General features: G+C 42.8%; 1 protein-coding gene across 8 annotated transcripts in view; it reads left to right on the top strand.

Moving 5' to 3' along the window:
- The window catches only part of GRIA4 (glutamate ionotropic receptor AMPA type subunit 4), a 285,058-nt gene that overhangs the window by 100,975 nt on the left and 162,757 nt on the right, over positions 1-21,326 (top strand). For all 8 annotated transcript variants that reach the window (XM_068144917.1, XM_068144910.1, XM_068144937.1 and 5 more), the window contains exon 3: positions 818-1,057. In XM_068144917.1, the coding sequence (XP_068001018.1) occupies positions 818-1,057 (240 nt within the window). The remainder of the gene's footprint in view (positions 1-817; positions 1,058-21,326) is intronic.

Here is a 21,326-nt window from a genome sequence, read left to right as displayed (position 1 = left end):
TTTCAGTGGTGCATGTTACTTTTGTTTGAGAGTAAAAGCACTGTGGCTAATGTAGTGCTTCCTAAATAGGATTCAGAAGTGTAAACATGTTGTTTAGCCATTTATTAATTGGTTTGCAGGGAATTCATTGTGCTCATGTACACAGCACTGGTTAGGCCACACCTTGAGTACTGTGTCCAGTTCTGGGCCCCTCAATTTAAGAAAGATATTGAGACTCTTGAATGTGTCAAGAGAAAGGCAATGAGGCTGATGAGAGGCATCAAGCACAAGCCCTGTGAGGAGAGGCTGATGGAGCTGGGATTGTTTAGCCTGGAGAAGAGGAGGCTCAGGGGAGACCTTATTGCTCTCTACAACTCCCTGAAGGGAGGTTGTAGCCAAAGGAGGTTGGTCTCTTCTCCCAGGCAACCAGCACCAGAACAAGGGGACACAGTCTCAAACTGTGCCAGGGGAAGTTGAGGCTGGAGGTGAGGAGAAAGTTCTTCACTGAGAGAGTCGTTAGCCATTGGAATGTGCTGCCCAGGGAGGTGGTGGATTCACCATCCCTGGAGGTGTTCAAGAGGGGATTGATGTGGCACTTGGTGCCATGGTTTATTAGTCATGAGGTGTTGGATGACAGGTTGGACTTGATGATCTTTGAAGTCTTTTCCAACCTTATTGATTCTATGGTTTCTAGAATGAAACACCTGAAAAATGAAGTGAACTATACAGGCACAAATGGAAACTTTCAAATGAAAGAATTAGGGATCTTGGAATGTGTCAGTAGGTGTTTACACATTTTGTCACTGGCTAAATTCTGTTGCTTTTTTTTCTTTTTCAGTTTGCTCCCAGTATTCTAGAGGAGTTTTTGCCATTTTTGGACTATATGATAAGAGATCAGTACATACCTTGACCTCATTCTGCAGCGCCTTGCACATCTCCCTTATAACACCGAGTTTCCCCACGGAGGGTGAGAGTCAGTTTGTGCTGCAGCTGCGGCCATCTCTGCGGGGAGCCCTCCTGAGCTTGCTGGATCATTATGAATGGAACCGGTTTGTCTTCCTGTATGACACAGATCGAGGTGAGTTGTGACCTAGCTTTCTTACCTTTTTTATTCAGACTTCTTTTGCAAGAACTGAGCATTTGGGAGTCAAATCTTAAACAGCCCTTTAAGTGAAATAACCCTGAGTAGCAGTGTGACTGAAGGATGAATTCCATCATCTGCAGAACAATTGGGTATTTGGTACACATGTGACTGACTAGCTGAAGCCTGTGGCTTAAGACTGGAATACCAAAACCTTGTAACATTACTGAAACAAAGACATGGTTCAGCAAGCAAAATTTTACATCCCTGTTCACTGTTCAACTCACTTCATAAGTGACAGTAGTATAAAGAAGTAGAGAGGACCTGCTGTTTTTCTGCACCTGGTGTGACCTGAGATGCGAGCCAATTGGTGCTTCCATGCTTTGGAAGGTCAAGGGAGAGAGAAACTCTGAGGTTTTCAGGCTGTAGCAGAGAAGTGGAGTTAGGAGGCAATACCTGCCAGGGGAGCAGAGGGAGGGACAACTGCAGTAGCCCTTCTCCTTTTATCTGGAGTTATCTCTGATAAACTACACTGTCATAACATCTATGGCACATTACACAAAGGACAACTCTTTCTATCCATATTATCATTCCACATCCCAGCATATATCAACCTTTTAAGTGGTAAAACATTGCAAGTGCATCACTGTGCTTCACCACTCTGTGCACAACTGAGAAGCAGAATCTTCCCTTCTCCATGTTGTGTGTTTATTCTGCTGGCAAAGCCCCTTGTCTTTATTTATGGACTGAGCCAACATGTGGCTGAGCTTCTGTGAGAAAGGCAACATTTTTATGTTGACAGCTTGTTTTCAGGGATGAAGTGAGCAGCATAGCTGTAGTCAAATAATTATTTTACTACAGCTGTTTCAATATAGCTCCCCATGTGGACAGTCTACTCTGAAATTAAAGTGGCTTTATTTCAGTACAATTACTCTGTAGTAGAAATATACTGACCTAAATCTGCTCAATTATTTGATTATGTCTATAGAAGTCAATTTTCTCATATATATAAGCATTACATTTTAGTGAGTTTTTAACTTGGTATACTGCCCAAATACCTGAATTTAGGTTAGGATGAGTAATGGAACAAAACTGAGGTGTTTGTGTAGTAATTTTTGTTGTGTTTTAGTTTTTCTAATAAACGTTTCCTGAACCTGCAAAGGAAGTTTTGGGAAGCATTATAGAAGGTATGAGGTAACTGTAAAGATTAAAAACCAGTGAACTTAAAAGTATTCCTACTCAAGATACAGTTACAAGTAACAAGAAGACAAGCACATCATTACAGAGGTAATACTACGAGTTCAGCACACTGTTAAGAGAAACCTGCAGTAGAACAGAAATAACCAGGTTGGAAAAGACTTTGAGATAGTCCAACCTATCATCCAACACTATCTAATCAACTAAACCATGGCCCCAAGAGCCCCATCCAGTCTCTTCCTAAACACCTCCAGTGATGGTGACTTGGCCACCTTCCAATGGCTAATCCCTCTTTTGACGAAGAAATTCTTCCTAATATCCAGCCTAAACATCCCCTGGTGCAGCTGGAGACTGTCCTCACCCCAGCTCCCTCAGCCTCTCCTCATAGGGCTTGTGCTCAGGGCCTCTCACCAGCCTCGTTACCCTTCTCTGGACACATTCACGAGTCTCAATGTCGTTCATAAATTGAGGGGCCCAGAACTGGACACAGTATTTAAGGTGTGGCCTAAGCAGTGCTGAGTACAGGGGCAGTATGACCGCCCTGCTCCTGCTGGCCACACTGTTCCTGATCCAGGCCAGGATGCTATTGGTCATCTTGGCCATCTGGGCACACTGCTGGCTCATGTTCAGTCAGCTATCAACTAGCACTCCCAGATTGCTCTCCAGCCACTCTGTCCCCAGCCTGTAGCACTGCATGGGGTGGTTGTGGCCAGTTTGTAGAACCTGGCAGTCACCATTCTCATCTAAATTCACGCACTTAATTTGATTGAGACATCATTTTTAAGCATGCAATATCACACCAAGGGCAGTTTCAGAACATCTCTGTGTGGTGGTTAAACGATTCTTACAGCACTGAACTCAGCAACTCTGCACTCATCAGTGTGTCTTTGATAAAGAGATGACATTTGCCAGCTTGGATGCATGAGATACTACATTGCATAGTCTCTTACATTCAGACTATGTCCTGTGACATAGTTTAATGCAGGAGAAAATAAGATTCAAGCTAACTGTAGGTATTAAGATGACTGAAGATATATCTTTGAACAGTTTTCACTGCCATTACAGAATAAAAAACTTTAATGTGAAGCTGAGATATGATGGGGGGGAAAAAAAGTGTCATCTCTTAATGTAACTGGAGAAAAATAATTACTGGTGTTGCATCATAGAATCTCTGTCACTTAGGCCAGAACTTAGCCTTGTCCACAGTTGGACAAAGATAATTCCTTTACATGCCAGTTGTTTCCCTGTCTCTCAGCTGTCCCATCTAATGAATCTGAAGGGAGTCCCTTTAGCCTCGTGATTTCAATACAGGTCTGCAAGTATACCTTTACAGCTTGACCAGGAAGTTATAAATAAGTGTTTATGGGGGAAGGTAAGCATAAATTCCAGCCAGGCATGGTGGTAGTTTGTGAAAAAGGCAGCATTTAGCAGCTATCGATATTGTGAAAGGCAGAAGTCCTTGACAGAAGGCTGTGTGACAGAATAAACTTAGGCAAACCATCAGCAACAGTGGTGTGTTGTGGTGGGGAAATGTGCTTTTCAGACCTGCTTTCCCAGCCATTTTGTCCTGCTTGCTGCTTGGTTCTGTTGCTCACTATTAGGGAGGGGCAATTAAAACCTGTTGTTCAGGTAGGTTTCTCTGCTGTTCAGGTCAGGAATACATTTTTGTTGCAGCTCTCCAAGTAATTCCCACATACTGCATTTGGCTCCCACCAAGGAATAGAACTGAAGCTCACAAACTCTGAGGAGGTGGTGGCTTCAGCTATTATTTAAATCTCCTTTTCTGATGTTCTGCCAAACTCTCAGTCTGGAAAATTACTGTCTTGTGCCAGGATGAAGATAGTAGGAAGAATGACAAAGATACAAAGTGAATTTGATAGAGCAAGAAACATTACAGGAGAGGAGAACAAGTTTTGCAAAAGACATTAGACCTAAGAGAAAGATGCAGGGAATTTCAGCTTGTTCTTTAACAGGGAAAGGGACAAGTAAAGACTAAAGCCTCAAGGGTCCTTTTGTTTCAATATATTCCTTTTCCTCACCCTCATTCCATAAAAAGTTTTATGAGCTGGTGCTTAATACAATTGATATTAACAGCAAAGTGCAAGGAACATAGACAGGACAGGTAAAAAGCAAGCCCAAGAACAGTTACATAAAGCATAGTGGGGGAGGGATGAAGTGAAAGTCGAGCCTCTGAGATATCCAAAGGAAAGTGAAGTGCTCAGTTGGTGCTTGATGTCACCTCTAAACTTGAGTGAAAGGCTCAAATGAATAGATCAGAAGACTATTTAGTTTATATCTGCTTTTAAGTGTGATTCAGAGGTATTCCTTGTGAAAAGAGGGATACAACCAAGTGGACCTAGTGTTGTTTTACCTACAGTGTGATTTTGCTAGGTCATGACAATATTTTCTAGCACCAGAAAGCAAAATTCAGACCCTGAAACCACAGAATAAGGCTGGAGAAGTTTGTGTGAGGTATGAGAAACTGTTTAAGAATGGAATCATAGAATCATTTAGGTTGGAAAAGACCTGTAGTAGCATCAAGTCCAGTTAACCTGACACTGCCAAGTCCACCACTGAACTCTGTCCCCAGGGGCTGTATCTACACATCTTTTAAATACTTTCAGGGATGGTGACCCAAACACTTTCCTGGGCATCCTGTTCCTGTCCTTGACAACCCTTTTGGTGATGATTTCCATCTCCCCCAGTATCCAATATGGAGTTGAGACATGCAAGAATCAAGTAGTTTTCCAGATTCTCTGCAGCCTTACTGAGAGCTGGAGTGGCTGCAGTTGCTAGCAAAACTGCAGGAATTACCAAAAGCTAAGGATTCCTAGTCTGGAGAGTGGTAGAAGAGTTGCAGAGCAGCATGGGACATGAGGGAGGGTGGCAGCCAGCAGGTTGGAAACTGCTTTCATCAAAGTTCACCAGCAGTTTGAGTTCAACCATGTTTTCCTTCAAGAGCTCTCAGCTCCTTACTGTGACTAAAGAGTGGTAGCAGGAGGGATAGAGCCACCAGCTAGCCCAGCAGCTGGCTTGCCAGAGGCAAGGATAATAAAGTAGTTATGGTTCTCTAGAAATCAGTCATTGCTTGTTTATGTACCTTGTTGATCTTTGGTGGTTTTGTTTTGGTTTTTGTTTTGGCTCCCTGTAATTGCATCCTCTTCATTAAACCAACTCAGTCATGGTTGCACATGAGGAAAATCATCTTGCTGTGCCCAAGGTAAATGTAGTTTTCCCATGTTTCTGGATGGCTTTTATAAGCAACACATTTGAGGTGGACAATCCAAACCTGACAGAAAGGTTACTCAATTCCTGTTGGCCTGTCCAAATCAATCCTGCAGTACCTAAAGAAGCAATTTCCAGGCTTTAATCTCTGAGGACTTGTGGAGGATAGGTGAGTCCCAGATATGTGGAGAAGGTGAAGGAAGGTACAGAAAATTACAGAATCATAGAACTGCCTGGTTGGAAAAGACTTTTTAAGATCATTGAGTCCAACCATAACCAAACATCTCCCTGTATAAAACTATTAGACTGTCACCCTAATCTAGCTCCTCATCCAAATGCCTTTTAATGCCTCCAGGGATGGTGATTCCACCACTTCCCTGGGCAGCCTGTTCCAGTGCCCAGTGATGCTTTTGATGAAGAATTTTCTTCTAATATCCAGTCTAAACCCTCCCCCAGGTGCAACTTGAGGCCATTTCCTCTCATCCTATCACTTATTACCTGGGTCCCCACCTTGCTACAGCCTCCTTTCAGGTAGTTGTAGAGAACAGAGGTCTCCCCTCAGCCGCCTCTTTTCCAGGCTGAACAGCCCCAGCTCCTTCAGACACTTCTTATAGGACCTGTGTTCTAGAAGTCTCACCAGCCTTGTTGCCCTTCTCTGGACATGAGCATCTCAGTCTCATTCCTGTAAAGTGAAGGACCAAAAACTAAAGACAGTACTTGAGGTGCAGCCTCACCAATGCTGATTACAGAGGCAAGATCCCTTTCCTGGTCCTGATGGCCACACTGTTTATGATACAAGTCAGGATGCTGTTGGCCTTCCTGGCTGCCTGAGCAGACTGTTGTCTCATATTCAGTTGGCTGTCTACCAGTTACCCCTAGATCACTCCCTGCCAAGCTACTTTCAAGCCACTCCTCCCCAAGCCTGTAGTATTGTGTGGGATTTTTGTGACCAAAGTGTAGGGCTCCTTATTTGGCTTGTTGAATTCTATGCAGCTGGCCTCAGCCCATTAATCCAGCTGGTCCAGCTCCCTCTGCAGATCACCTTCAGCAGATCAACACAGCCACCCAGCTTGGTGTTGTCTGCCAGCTTACTGAAAGTGTACTCAATCCCCTCGTTGGGTTTGTCAGTGAAGAGGTTAGATAGACCTGGCCCCCATACCAAGCCCTGGGGAACACCACTTGTGACCAGCTGCTAGCTGGATTTAACTCCTCTTACCACTGCTCCTTGTGTGTGCCTATCCAGACCATAGGCAGGCAGTTTGTTCAAAAGGATGCTGTGGGAAACCGCATCACAGGTCATTCACCATGTGGGTAACTTTGTCATAGAAGGAGATCATGTTAGTCAAGCAGGTCCTGCCTTTCATAAACCTGATCCCTTGGTTGTCCTGGGTGTACCACATGATGACCTTCAAGATGATCTGCTGCATGACTCTCCCTAGCAATGAGGTTAGATGATAGTTTGCAGATGTAGCTCGCAGAATCTTCCTCACAGCCTTTCTTATAAATAGACATCGCATTTGCCAACCTTCAGGCTAAGTGGAACTTCCCCAGTCAGCCACAACTGTTCATAGATGATGGAAAGTGGTTTGGAGATCACCTCTGCCAGCTCCCTCAGCACCCTTGGGTGCATCCTGTCCAGCCCATATGCTTGTGTTTGTCCAAGTGGCAAAGCAGATCTGTCATCATTTCCTCTTGGATCATGGAAGTTTTGTTCTGCTCCTTAACTCTGTCCTCTGGCACAGTGGGCTGAGTATCCAGGGAACAGCTGATCTTACTTTTAAAGACTGAAACAAAGAAAGCATAATAACCTTGGCTTCACCCTCTTCTTTTGTCACTATGGTTCCTCCTGCATCCAGTAAAGATCTTCCTTTTATTATGTATATGAATAGCTCTCTCTTTATTTTTAGCTGGTCCAGCAGTAAACAGTAGGTTTTGTGTATCCATGATTCAGTGATACTGCCTCATGCCTCACATTCCCCCAGAAAGAAAAAAAAAGTACATATTCAGGTATAGCAGTGTCTTAAATTATAAACCATAGCCCCAAAATTGTTGTTGATGACACATTTTAAAAGCAAGAGGATATCTCAGGTGGAGCGTGAGTGATTTGCTTTTGCTCTGGTGTGGTTAACATCCAATCTGCATGGTAGCACAGAGAACAGCTTTTCTGGGTACCCAGACTGGATGAGGTAAGAGTGATACAAGACAGGTTCAGAGTTCAAAGTGATCTTGCCAAATAGATAGATCAAGAAGGGGAGAAATTATAAAGATGGTGCCAAGGGTGAACATAGTAGGGAAGAATAAAAGATACAAACACCAAGGGCAGAATAGCTGGCTGAGCACTGGTATCATGGGAAATGTTTCAGGAGTAGTGGTGAGCCATGAGAATAATAGAAGTCCAGAGAGCCATCCTATTTTCTAGTGGAGTAAATGTTGTTTTTAAGTTGAGAAAAGAGAATGTTGCATGTCAGAAATAAAAGCTGAATACTGCTCTCTCCCAGCTGGTTATGCTGCTGTGTAATGTTTTGGGAATTCCACTGCAACAGAGAAGATCTAAAATTCCTATTTAAGCTGAGGAAGTAGACTAGGATCAAGTGGATAAGGTACATGGAGGACATGATGGTGACAGCCCTGTGTCTCACCACTTCTTCCTTGTCCTCTGGAGGCAGTGGGTACTGTTCACAGCTATAGTGAGAGCCTTCAGTATGTTCATGGCACAAGGACAAGACATCTGTGGCTGGAATAGCACTGTGGTCACTGACCACCACATACAGATATGACATATTTAAGTTTCAAGAGTCCAGAGGAGATAAAGAATATTTTTTGTTTTAAATATTAAAAATCATGACCTGTGAGAGAGAACTTCAAAAATTGAGACTTTTATTATAAGTCTACTATGGAGCAAAGACCAATTCTTTGTACCCACCAAGAGCAAGGCAAGAATTAAAGTTGTTTTGCAGGAAGGCAGATTCAAAGTGTTAGTAGGAAAAGTGTTTCTGTAAGGTTAGAATAATCAGAGGAAGTAGTGAGAATTCTTACCTCTAGAAGTCCTAAAGAAGAGGTTAGAAAATACCTGCAGCTGTGGTCTGCATTGCTGCATCCCACCTCCAATGATCTCTTCTGTCCCCTCAGGATTTACATTGATGTAACTTCTATGATTTCTCTAGGAAATTTGGAGTGGCTTCTTCCCACTGCTTTTGAACACTGAAGAAGATAATTTTCTACTATGGAGCAACTTTCAATAATATATTATTGCTACTCAATTATATATAGAGACTCTGTAAAACATTTAGTATATTCTATTATTTAAAATCAGATCAAAACCCTTCTAAGTGATTGAGATAAGAAAACATTGTAAAATCAGATTGGAGGACTACAACTATAATATGGCACTCAGTAAGTTACCTTCAGCTGGACATTTAGGAACTGCAAGACTTTGACCTGTATTAAGCTTTACTTGATGGGTTTTACTGCACTTCTGAACATATTTGTCAATGTCTTAATGATGAAGAGTAGTAATATAATAGCAAATTGGAAAGTTGTTTCAATAGTTATCTATCTTCTTTATATTGAGCTACAATAAAGCCAGCAGTAATACAGAAGCATAGTCTGCATGTTTATCTGCCTAAAAATACTGATTGGGGCTCTTATTTTGGATATAAATCAAAAAGCACAAGTGTTTGTTACCAAGTGCTGTCTATGTGTTAATTATTTTTTGCTTAAAACTATTAAGCCCAGGCTTGCATCACTCTTACCTTTAAACTGCTGGGGTCTCAGAAGGTGTTTCAGCTAAGCCTGAGAAACAACACTTACATGCAAAGTCATAGCGAAGATTGTTTGGAATCTGAGTTTGTTCAATTTCAGAGATCCACTTGGTCTTGGGCCCCTCTTTCCTCATAATCACAAGGAGGATTTGGAAGCATTCTCACAAATTAGCATGTTTGATCTTCAGTAAAGTGTCCAAGAATAAAAGAGAAACAAGTCCATGACCATGTCCACTGAAAAATGGAGGTTTCTTACTTTGTATTTCATACCTGATAAACCATCATGGTAATTGTAGTAAATTCTGAGCTTGTTACACATATTAAAATCCTGCTTCATGAAATTAAATGTTCCTTTGGTTGCCTGAAACAACATTAGAGGGAAGTCAAGTGTGCAAGTTGATTGAGTGTACAGATGAGTCCCCTGAATTTGCTGTTCTGTGTAAGATGTGAATCAAACTCAGCTATATCAGAACTTATCTGGGTGTTTTGGTCATCTAACTAAACACTCACACAGAATCACCAAGGTTGGAAGAGACCTCAAAGATCACCATGTCCAACCTGTCACCACAGACCTCATGACTAAACCATGGCACTTGGTGCATCCCTTCCTGGACACCTCCAGGGATGGTGAATCCACCACCTCCCTGAGCAGCCCATTCCAATGCCTAAGAACTCTTTCAGTGAAGAACTTTCTCCTGACCTTGAGCCTAAACTTCCCCTGGTGCAGCTTGAGACTGTGTCTTCTTGTTCTGGTGCTGGGTGCCTGGGAGAAGAGACCAACCCCACCTGGCTACAACCACCCTTCAGATAGTTGTAGACAGCAAGAAGGTCTCCCCTGAGCCTCCTCTTCTCCAGGCTAAACAATCCCAGCTCCCTCAGCCTCTCCTTGTAAGGCTTGTGCTCAGCACATGCAGGGCAAATGCAACCTAATAGGCAAATGCCACAGAAATACACAAATGAAAAGTCATTAAAGAAGCTGCTGCTAATTATATTCTTGATCTAAGAATTAGTTTTCCTTTATTCTGGGTTAGAGGATGCTGTGGAGAAGACAAGAGATTCATGATAATGCCAAATAATTGCTTTTCAGGTTACCCTGCCAGTGAATCAGCTTTGCCCTTTTTCATGATTAGTTTGTAACAGTGTTGCAGAATCCTTAGGGCTAAATTGCTTTCTCTGTTGCATTTATCTTAGGTTTGCACGAGTGTAACTCAAGAGCATGCCTGTCGCTTCTATCTGCTTTTATAGTGCAGCATCCTAATGTAAATAACATTGATACTTCCCTCAGCTTGTTCTAACGTCAGAGCAATTGCTTCTAACAGAACTTGGCATAAACAGTTAATTTGCTGTTACCTGCATATGTAACACATTCCTTTAAATGGAAACCTGTCATTTTTAGCTGTCTTACACACCTTCTGTAGTTACTTGAGAAGAGGGCAGTGCAATCTGTAATCTGTTTCTATTCATTTTAGAGCTTTTCCATATCAGGAAGTTAAACTGTAGTTAAGTAAGGAAATGGCTTCATACTATGGAAGTTCTTCTGGGGAAAGCAAAAAACCAAACACCCACCCACACAAAAAAAAACCCCAACCAACCAATCAAAGAAAACACACACACAGAGAAAAAAACCAAACCAATCAAACAAAAAGCCATCACCAAACAACAACCAAATAAAACCCCCTCTTGTATTGGCATTTTTGCTCTAAGTTGTCTGCATAGCAAAGACCAGTTGCTCTCACAAGTTAGAAGCAGCATGTGTGAGCACATTTCTGAGTAGGTGCTATACCTGAATATGTGAGTATATATTGCTCTGAGCAGTGATTTTAGTCACTTGCCCCATGCAGACAAGCCTGAATCACAGAATCTTAGCAGTAGGAAGGGACCTCATAAAATCATCTTGTCCGACCTCTCTGCCAGAGCTGGATCACCTGGAGCAGGTTACACAGGGTCATGTCCACATGGGAAGGAAGGTCTGCATAATATGTATGCTGTAAAAAATGTTCTCGTGGTTATTTGGTCCCAAATAAGAGCAGGTGATTAATATACATATTAATGGGGCTTACATTCATCATTTCCATGGATTTAAGTGAATTACTTTCTGGGAGCAAAGTTTTCAGCTGAAATTCGTGTTGTGCTTTACTGATATTTAGCTGTCATAGAATCAGTAAGGTTGGAAAAGCCCTCAAAGATCGAGTCCAACGTGTCACCCTACACCTCATGACTACTAAACCATGGCACCAAGTGGCATGCCCAAACCCTGTTTGACCGCCTCCAGGGACAGTGACTCCACCACTTCCCTGGGCAGCACATTCCAATGGCTAACACCTCTCTCTCTGAAGAACTTTCTTCTTACCTCCAGTCTAAACTTCCCTCAGTACAGTTTGAGACAGTATGCTCTTGTTCTGGTGCTGGTTGCCTGGGAGAAGAGACCAACCCACTCCTGCCTACAACCTTTAGGGTATATTCTGCCCTTCCCTGCATATATCTGTAGCAGTGGTATCACAATTGAAACAACCTGCAAAAAACTCACTGTCTTCAGTGCAGAACTGTGGCAGCCGTACATCAGCACAACCAAAAGCATCTTTTTTAAGCTGGAGGCCGTTCTATGTTACCACTACACATTGGTCAGTAATAACACTGCAGGCAGTTGATAGATGAAACATCCAGCAGTGTGGACCTCCAAAGAAAGCCTTGCAGACTCAGACGAGGAAGCCAGCCACACATCCAAATGCTTATGCTTTAGAAATTCCTTTCAGTATGGACATCTGAGTCCTGCAGCTGCCGTACATAGCCTTTTATATGGCCACAGGTGTTGGCTTCAGTGCCGGAGCACGGAGTGGTAGCAAACAAAGGGGAGTATAGACGATGCTGCCAGAGACCAGACATAGTGCCAGCTTAATATTGAATGTAAAACAAATACTTGTGCCAATTTGTCTCTAAATGCATTTTGAGTTAGAAAAATTAGCTTGTCTTTTGAGAGCGTCCTTTCTGCGTGGATGAGTGTTCCAAGTTTTAATGCAGCTTAAAGCAGGCATTTGAAATCAAAATAAACAAACACAATATAGATGTACAGATATCAAAGTCTACTCTTCTATTGTTTATGCTTTTATTGTCTAAAAAGAAAGAATCAAATTCTCTTACACTAATTTAATCCTTCGTGATCATTCCTTGGCATGTTTTGTGAGACATTTATCCCTTACACAGGACAAATGAGTTCTCTGTAACTGCAGCAGGAAGTAAAGGTAATTCAGTATGAGAGTGTGCTGTGAAGTAAATCTGTGTTTGTAGTCAAGGGCATTTCTGGAGCTGCACACTCTTAATTCAACTGATCGAACTTCCAGTGTCTCATCTATGCAATCTGTAATTTCAGGACCACGTTTTCTGCTGCTGTGAAAAATGCACATTGCAATACATTCGTTTTTTCACTAGTTTCAGATGCATTCTGCCCATAAATGGATTAGATTTTAGGCATTTCCCTCATTAATTACAGCTGAATGCTATTTGCATACATATTTATACAAATAATTTGTCTTTGCTTGATTCCAAAAGGAGAGGTGGAAGTGTAGAGATCCTTTTAAAATGATTGACTACTTATCACAGTACTACAGATGCTATTTCTGCCTCTGTACAGGGAATTTCCTGCACTAGTATTTACAGATAATAGCATTAACAGCTGCTTCGGCTGCAAAGTCGCTGTGAATGTTTGAGGTATTTAACATTTTGCAATTGGAAAGAGTTACCAAAGGGTCCTTCAATCCTAAGGACCCCAAATCCCTCTTTTCAATTACTACCTTGGTGGGTTTTAATATTAATGCACACCTGGATGCTGCAGGAAGCTTTCTTATAGGCAAGGGACCTACGTTTTGTTCCAGTCTGACTTGGATGTCAAAAGGCAAACAGAACATTTAGTGTAGTTTTAAAGGTCCTGGGCATAAGAGGTGGTGAAAGTGTCCAATGAGAGGAGCTGTGAATACAAAAAACCTGATTGCTAGTCTAGATCCCTAGAACAGGTTGGTTGGTTTGTTTGGGTTTTGAGTGTGTGTTTGTTTTCAATTTATGCATTTATACCTTTCTCTGGAAAAAGAGAAATTGTCCTGCGACTAGGGGCTTGTATCCTCCATCTTCTCTCTCCTAATAGAGAGCCCAAACAGCATGGGACAGTTCTTACTCTGAAAGGTCTTTTATACACACAATTCTATTTCATAAAAGCTACTGGAGCCAGTTTTCCTCTGTAGAGACTTCAGAGTAAGAAAACTATATAACAAATGGCTAGTGTAGGTACACGCTACAAAATTGGACAGTGATAAAAAAAGTCTTGAACATCTAAAGTGAGCTCTTAAAAAATGTGCCTCTTAAGAGAGAAATGTGTTTGTGAAGTCGGTAGGCTAGTATGGATGAAACTGAGTGGTAAAGAAACAGTTTAGAGTCATAGAATCAATAAGGTTGGAAAACACCTCAAAGATCATCAAGTCCAAACCTGTCACCCCAGACCTCATGACTATTAAACCATGGCACCAAGTTCCACATCCAATCCCTTCTTGAGCACCTCCTGGGATGGTGACTCCACCACCTCCCTGGGCAGCACATTCCAACGTCTAACAACTCTCTCTGTGAAGAACTTTCTCCTCACCTCGAGCCTAAATTTCCCCTGGTGCAGCTTGAGACTGTGTCCTCTTGCTCTGGTGCTGGTTGCGTGGGAGAAGAGACCAACCCCCTCCTGGCTACAACCTCCCTTTACTTTGTTGGTAAACTTAGTGAAAGCAAGGCATGAAGGTAGCTATGTATTAAAGTAAATCCTTCCTGTAAAATACAAAACACTGTACTTTGCTTAATGGGATAAGGATAGTTTCAAATAGGTAAACACTATTCAAAACACTCTTAAGAAACTTTAACTATTTGGAATGAAGTAAGGCTGCTTTGCCAGACTTGCATTCTAAATAGTTCACATTTAGTAGTACAAAGCAGGCCTTGAACCTGGCCCTTAAAAACGAGCGACTAGCCCCAGCACAGGACCTATCAATTACTATTGGGTGGGATCTTCTTTTGTTTGTCTTGATGATGTGGATACTTTTTTATCATTTTGTGTGTGTGTATACATGTATGTGTGTGTATATATGCCTAATAATAGAATAGAATAGAATAAACCAGGTTGGAAGAGACCTTCACGATCATCGCGTCCAACCCATCAACCAATCCAACGCACCTAATTAACTAAACCATGGCACCAAACACCCCATCAAGTCTCCTCCTGAACACCTCCAATGATGGTGACTCCACCACCTCCCTAGGCAGCCCATTCCAATGAGCAATCACTCTCTCTGTATAGAACTTCTTCCTAACATCCAACCTAAACCTCCCCTGGTGCAGCCTGAGTCTGTGTCTTCTTGTTCTGGTACTGGCTGCCTGGGAGAAGAGACCAACCTCCGCCCATCCATAACCTCCCTTCTGGTAGTTGTAGAGAGCAATAAGGTTTCCCCTGAGTCTCCTCTTCTCCAGGCTAAGCAGCCCCAGCTCCCTCAGCCTCTCCTCATAGGGCTTGTGTTCCAAGCCCCTCACCAGTTTCGTTGCCCTTCTCTGGACACATTCCATTAACTCAACATCTTTCCTAAACTGAGAGGCCCAGAACTGGACACAGGACTCAAGGTGTGGCCTAACCAGTGCAGCATACAGGGGCAGAATGACCTCCCTGCTCCTGCTGGCCACACTGTTCCTGATGCAGGCCAGGATGCCATTGGCCCTCTTGGCTGCCTGGGCACACTGCAGGCTCATGTTGAGCCTACCATCGACCGGCACCCCCAGGTCCCTCTCTGCCTGTATGCCCTAGCTTTGTCTGGATGCAGAACAGTTGAAATCATTTAGCTGTTAAAAATGTTCTTGTCTTAGAAGTTCATATCACACCACTCAAATCTTCTAGCAGTAATTGTAGATTATATTCCCTTTCAGATTGCCTGTTTAATTTTTATATTATTATTATTATTAAGTATTATTTTAAAAGTAACTTCTTTTTTTTCAGTGTTCTCAGAGTCTGCCTCAATGGCTTCAATTTTTTCCCTTTCAAAACCTGTTCAAACCAGGAAACTCATGTAAACCATCCTTTTCCCATGGAAAAAGATTTTGACATTCATATTTTCAAGGAAATAGAACTTTGGAAAGAAAATTCCAAGATACTTCTATCAAAAAATTGTGTTTTTTTTTTTTTTTAGGAAAAAATATCCTCCTTCTGAAATGTTTCTTAACAAACAAGTAAAATTAAAAGATAGGTATGTCATTGTATGTATCTTCTACAGTTGTGCCTTGTGCTAGACTGATTTCACATCCAGTTTCTCATTAAAGAAGCAAAGCATTCTGCCAGCTATTTCCTAAAACAACTATGTGCTCTCCATCTTGAGGCAGAATGCAAATCTCTGCCTGGGTTCTGTAGGAAGCCAAGACTGATGTCCACAGTGTGCCTTTCTGCACAGGTCTTCTAATATCCTCCAAAAAGCCTCACTTGATGCACTCCTCTCATTTTAAAACTCTTTCCCTTGTGAGAAGAGGAACTTTGTATCAGAATATCCATATGGTTCCTTATCCCGTGTATGCATCATGAGTGGCGTATAGAACTGCAGGAACTTTATCTGCTGTTCCTTCAGAAAGTCTGTTTGATAGGGCTTCCCAAAAACTTGTCTTATCTTTTTTTTCTTGCTCACATTTCCACTGCTGTAGGGAGGATTCATTATCTTCAACTGGTATTATCTCATGAATCATCACAAGATCACTTTTTGGAACTGTTTTCACGTATTTGCACTGATTTGTTTTATTCTGCATTTCTTTTCCTCTTTGCTCACTTAGCTTAGCTTTTTTTCTACACCATCTTCTGCTTTTCCCACTTTTCTGTTCTATCCGGCTGGGGTCAGAGTGGCTGGAGAGCAGCCAGGCAGAAAGGGACCTAGGGGTACTGGTTGATATGAGCCCGCAGTGTGCCCAGGTGGCCAAGAAGGCCAATGGCATCCTGGCCTGTATCAGGAATAGTGTGGCCAGCAGGAGCAGGGAGGTCATTGTGCCCCTGTACTCAGCACTGCTTAGGCCCCACCTTGAGTCCTGTGTCCAGTTCTGGGCCCCTCAGTTTAGGAGAGATGTTGAGTGGCTGGAATGTGTCCAGAGAAGGGCAACCAAGCTGGTGAAGGGTTTGGAGCACAAGCCCTGTGAGGAGAGGCTGAGGCACCTGGGGTTGCTTAGCCTGGAGATGAGGAGGCTCAGGGGAGAGCTTATTGCTGTCTACAACTACCTGAAGGGAGGTTGTAGCCAGGTGGGGGTTGGTCTCTTCTCCCAGGCAACCACCAAAAGAACAAGAGGACACAGTCTCAAGCTGTGCCAGAAGAGGTTTAGGCTGGATGTTAGGGAGCAGTTCTTCACAGAGTGATTGGCCATTGGAATGGGCTGCCCAGTGAGGTGGTGGAGTCATCATCACTGCAGGTGTTTAGGAAGAGACTGGATGGGGTGCTTGGTGCCATGGCTTAGTTGATTAGACGGTGTTGGGTGACAGGTTGGACTCGATGATCTCCAAGGTCTCTTCCAACCTGGTTAATTCTTTTCTATTCAGTATATTCCAGTAAGCCAGATTAATTTTCTGCCCTTGCTCATTATTTGAGAACCTGAGAGCATCTTATGGCCTTATATTTATATCTCTGCCATTCACAGCTGTCACACATTGAGGTGTTTAGCTTGAAAAAAATTCAAAAACGTGTAATATGACTTAAAATTAGTCCATATCTGTGGCTGGCATGGGGTAAAAATGTCAGTTTTTTTCAATGGGTGAACAAGTAATTATCAATCCGTTTTAATGCATCAGCACTCCAGTTTAAATGCAACAGAAGATATTAAAAAGAAAACAAAACCAGCTATCAATTCATTCATATTCTAAGTCAGTTTAGAACGTGACAGGATTCCAGGATTCACTGACTTTATTGCTGCTATAAATGTGTACGGTCTCCATGCGCATGTATCACCAAAGAGCGTAAAGAAAGGCTCACCAGGTCCATTATCTTTTATCCTCAAATGCACTTCCAGGCTACCAGACAGGAGTGATAGTAGGAAATGCATAGAGGTGCAGTATTTTGTCTGCACCCAGAGCTGAATTCACAAGTAGCCAAAACGCCAAATTACATAATTTCTCCTCCCGCAAGTCAGGCACGTTGTGGTGGCTACCTCACAGCTGCTGGCCTGGGCAGCATCCAGGCAGACACAGTCACAATTGTCCCTTTTCATCTAGGTCATTCTGAATTCCCTCAACAGGAAATGGAACACAAGCAGAAAAGTTTTAAAAACATCCCAGACATGAATCAACAAAACCCCTGAACATCTGCTCATCAAAGCTCATCAGAAAACAGTGTATTTTATTTACACTACTCTTCTGGATGTGCTGAGAATGCCTAATGAGTTTAGAGATCTCTGGAAAATATTGCTGGCATGAAGTGTCCGTTTTGCTTTCCAGATTAATGCCCCCCTCTACCCGAAATATGGGAAATATATGTGTCAAATCCACAGCCTCTGCAGCGTTGTTAATTTAGCGTCAAGTGATGTCGTTTTAGAGAGTGCACAGTTCACATCCAATCCAAGCTGGCTTAAAAAAGGTGCAATATTGTAATATTTTAATTTATTTTGAAGATAAGGTAGTGCTAGCAAGTGTAAAAAACAAACAGGATAAAAGGAAGTGCAGTTAATATAAATGGATTCAGCGGGGAAGTGAGGAGCGTTTTTGCGTATAGGGAAACACTGGCACAAAGCAACTCAGAGTAACCTGCTGATTGCATTCTGCAGTGCCAGGGAATCAGACCACTGTATTTAAATGTCTAACACTGTACAGTTTTTCTGATCCCCAGGGAATGTCCCATACTCCGTCCACATTCAGGATTTATGCATCCACATGTCCTTATGAGAAGTCTTATTACCAGGGAATGTCTAACTTCAGCTTTGTCCAGAGTAAGAGCTCAGATACTTACCCTTTTTTTTCAGTGGTTGGTATTTTTGTACAGCTTTTGTTCAAGCTGGTGCACAAGGGAAGTATTTAGCTCAAAGGTGGATACTGAATTACCTGAGCAATTATTTCAGGGAGAGGGTCACCCCAGGTGCAGTGAGGCAATATTGGCTTACAGTGGCTGTGACCTTGTCCATGGCTTCTCTTTGCATATAAGAAGGGAAGCAACGTTTTCTTTTGCAGAAGTAAAATCTGTTGGGGAGCAAAGGGAGTATTCGGGTTTTGCTTGCCCACTGATTGCTGTCTTTTTCAGGCTTTGTACACAATGCCTGTCACCTTAGCATCAAAACACCACATAGTATCTCCTCTGAAGCTTCTCTGCTTGGGTTCTTAGGAAAGCATCTTTCCTCAGCAGCGAGTGCTTTAAAGGAAGCCAGTATAGCACCGTGGTCACTTAGAGTCAACTTGGAGAGTATGCAATTTTCTCAGTAAATTCCAGAAGCAGCAATAGTTTCATAATGTTGGTTTGGAGAAAGAGGACAGCAGCATTGATTGAAGGACTGGAGCAGCTGTAAGTCACATAAGGGGTAATTATTTTCTGTGAGTGTGGAAAAGAATTTTATTCCGCATGTCTGCTGTGTAGCTACAAAATGCTGCTGTCAGAGCCAAAAAGGATAAACACCTGCTAAAAGAACTGTGGAGAGGATTATCTCTCTTTCCTACACATACACTTATGAAATACATACTACACATTGGACCTTCTCCAGGTTGTTTTTCCTCATTCTCTCAGCATTTTTCTAGCCATTGAATCAATTGTTTGCTCTCTCTGCCTGACCTGTGAAAAAGACATCTGCTGCGTAGAGAGGCCAAATATCAACACATGACATGCTTCAGTTACCTTTGCTAGGACAGAACACTTGTTTGGGATGTTTTTTAATCAATCTGCTTCTGAGTTCTTCTGCATGTTTTTGACATTTGCATGTGGGGCTGGTAATCTCTCCTGCTCCTCATTCCTCCTCTCCAGCCTGGAAGGAGCTACTTGCTGATGCCTCTCCACCTGTGCAGCTGTGGCAATGCTCTGGCAGCAACACTAATGCTCCCTTGCCAGTTTTTAAACATTCTGCCAAGGAGAGAGAATTAATAACAAGATCTGAATCATCTCTAAAGTAACCCCAATGCCCCTGTGTCCTATTCCTCCAGTATTATGTCATTTTTCAGCTCCTGTCCAGGATAACAAAAAGGATCTCTTATACCCCCACAGTGTATCAGGGCAGGCTGCAGCGTTTATTCAGACTACCCTTTTTGCCTTTTAAAAACCTTTAGGCCAGATTTTACAGTCCATGTCATACTGCTCAGCTGGTGCAAAGTGGATGGACTCCAGCCAAAGCTGGCGAATGGCCACAGCCTTCCCCTCGTGCTCATGAACATAACCGAGAAAGGGCAGTGCAGTTTGTGTCCCCCTGGCACCTCTGTGGTGTTGCATGAGAGGCAGCCCAGCCCCAGGCCCCAGCCACCCTTGGAGAGGAGCTCTGGGCTGGGCTAAGCCCTCTGTCTGCATGTGCCAGGCATCCTGTGAGGACATAGCAGACATTCCCTCCTCTGAAGACATCCAGGTTTAGAGTAGAGCTTTTGATGTTTAGACTGGAAAGCAGAAGAGTTAAAGCAATTGAAGGGTCTGAGTGGAGGTTAAACCAACAGGGAGAAACTACTAAACCCAAAACACAGCTCATAATATCTGCAGTATGCACCTACTATAACTTCAGCAGCAGCTTCCCACTGTGATGTGGGCTTAACTTATTTGGTTCTCTTTCTTTCAGTTCTTTTTCATCCTTTTTTATCTATTTGCAAGCAGAATCAAAGATGGTAAAGCATCAAAATAAACTGTCATAAGTGAAATAAGTGACTAGTGGAAGATGCTTTGGGATGGCTGTGCTCAGTACTCTACCTTTGAGAAGTGCTGACAAGCATTCCTTTCAGGTTTAAAAAGAAAAAAAACCCACTTTTTTTCCAATAGGAAAATTTGGCCTTTTGTCTTCAGATACCAAGCTGCATAATGGAGTGTGGAGCAGAGATAAGGGAGTATATCTTATTCCTGTCAACCTTGGTGCCCACTTCTGCTCTTAGCACTTTCCATTCCTGTTGGAGCTGCTGGTGGCTTGCTTCAACTGGGTGTCACAGTTCCCTTCCCTGGTGCTGTTGAAAATACTTGCACAGCCAGAAGCATAATGTGGTATACCTTGAGCTTCTCTCCTCTGTTCTCTCCTGTCTACCTTCTACTACGTGTCAATCATAAACTTTACTTCATATTCAGATTATGTCATGTGATGGGTTACGCCCATCCTGAAAACAGAGGGGGAGGGCTTGCGAGTGCTTTTCCCTCCCTGCAGGGCATTTTCCCCCGGGAAACTGACTCTCTTCCACTCCCCATCCCTGCCCGTGGGTTCAAGCTTGCAGTGAGCAGCAGTGTCCTCCCTTTTATACCCTAGCTGGGCAGGGAGGGGCAGTGGAACACACTCAGTTTCCCAGGGGGAAAACACCCTGCAGGGAGGGGAAAGCACTCGCAAGCGCTCCCCCTCTGTTTTGAGGATGGGTGTAACCCATCACATATCATTACTTATCTAGCTCTCTGCAGTGCCTTTGGTTTCCACCTGGGCATGAAGCCTTTGTGGTATTAGTTCTGTAGCTCTTTTGGTTTTTTTTCCATTCTTCTAATTCTGTAGCTAACATCCTCTACCATTTGCAAAGGACAACAACACTAACTGCCTGCAAAGGCATCCCTGGATGCCTGTGTGGAGATTCTGAGACAGCTTGTACTGTTAATGTGGTGAAATGCAAATCTCTTTATAGAAATGTAAACATGCTGCAGTACTTTGCCTTGCACTTGTCAGTGGCCGTGCATTGGCCTTGTCCTACCCTGAGCATGTGAGATGCATATATATACCACATCATGTTCCCCTTCATCACATCATGTACTCACTGCTTTTACTAATAAGGGGCTATTCCACAGAGGCTGTGATTATAAGACGGTTGTTTGATGATAATGAATTGACCTCAGTGGGAGATGTGAGAGAATGGAATGGAATGGAATGGAATGGAATGGAATGGAATGGACCAGGTTGGAAGAGACCTT

Source organism: Melanerpes formicivorus, unplaced genomic scaffold, assembly GCF_026170545.1.
Source record: "Melanerpes formicivorus ecotype bairdi unplaced genomic scaffold, bMelFor1.0.p_v2 SCAF_1, whole genome shotgun sequence".
Lineage (NCBI taxonomy): Eukaryota > Metazoa > Chordata > Aves > Piciformes > Picidae > Melanerpes > Melanerpes formicivorus.
This window is presented reverse-complemented; position numbering and strand designations above follow the sequence as displayed.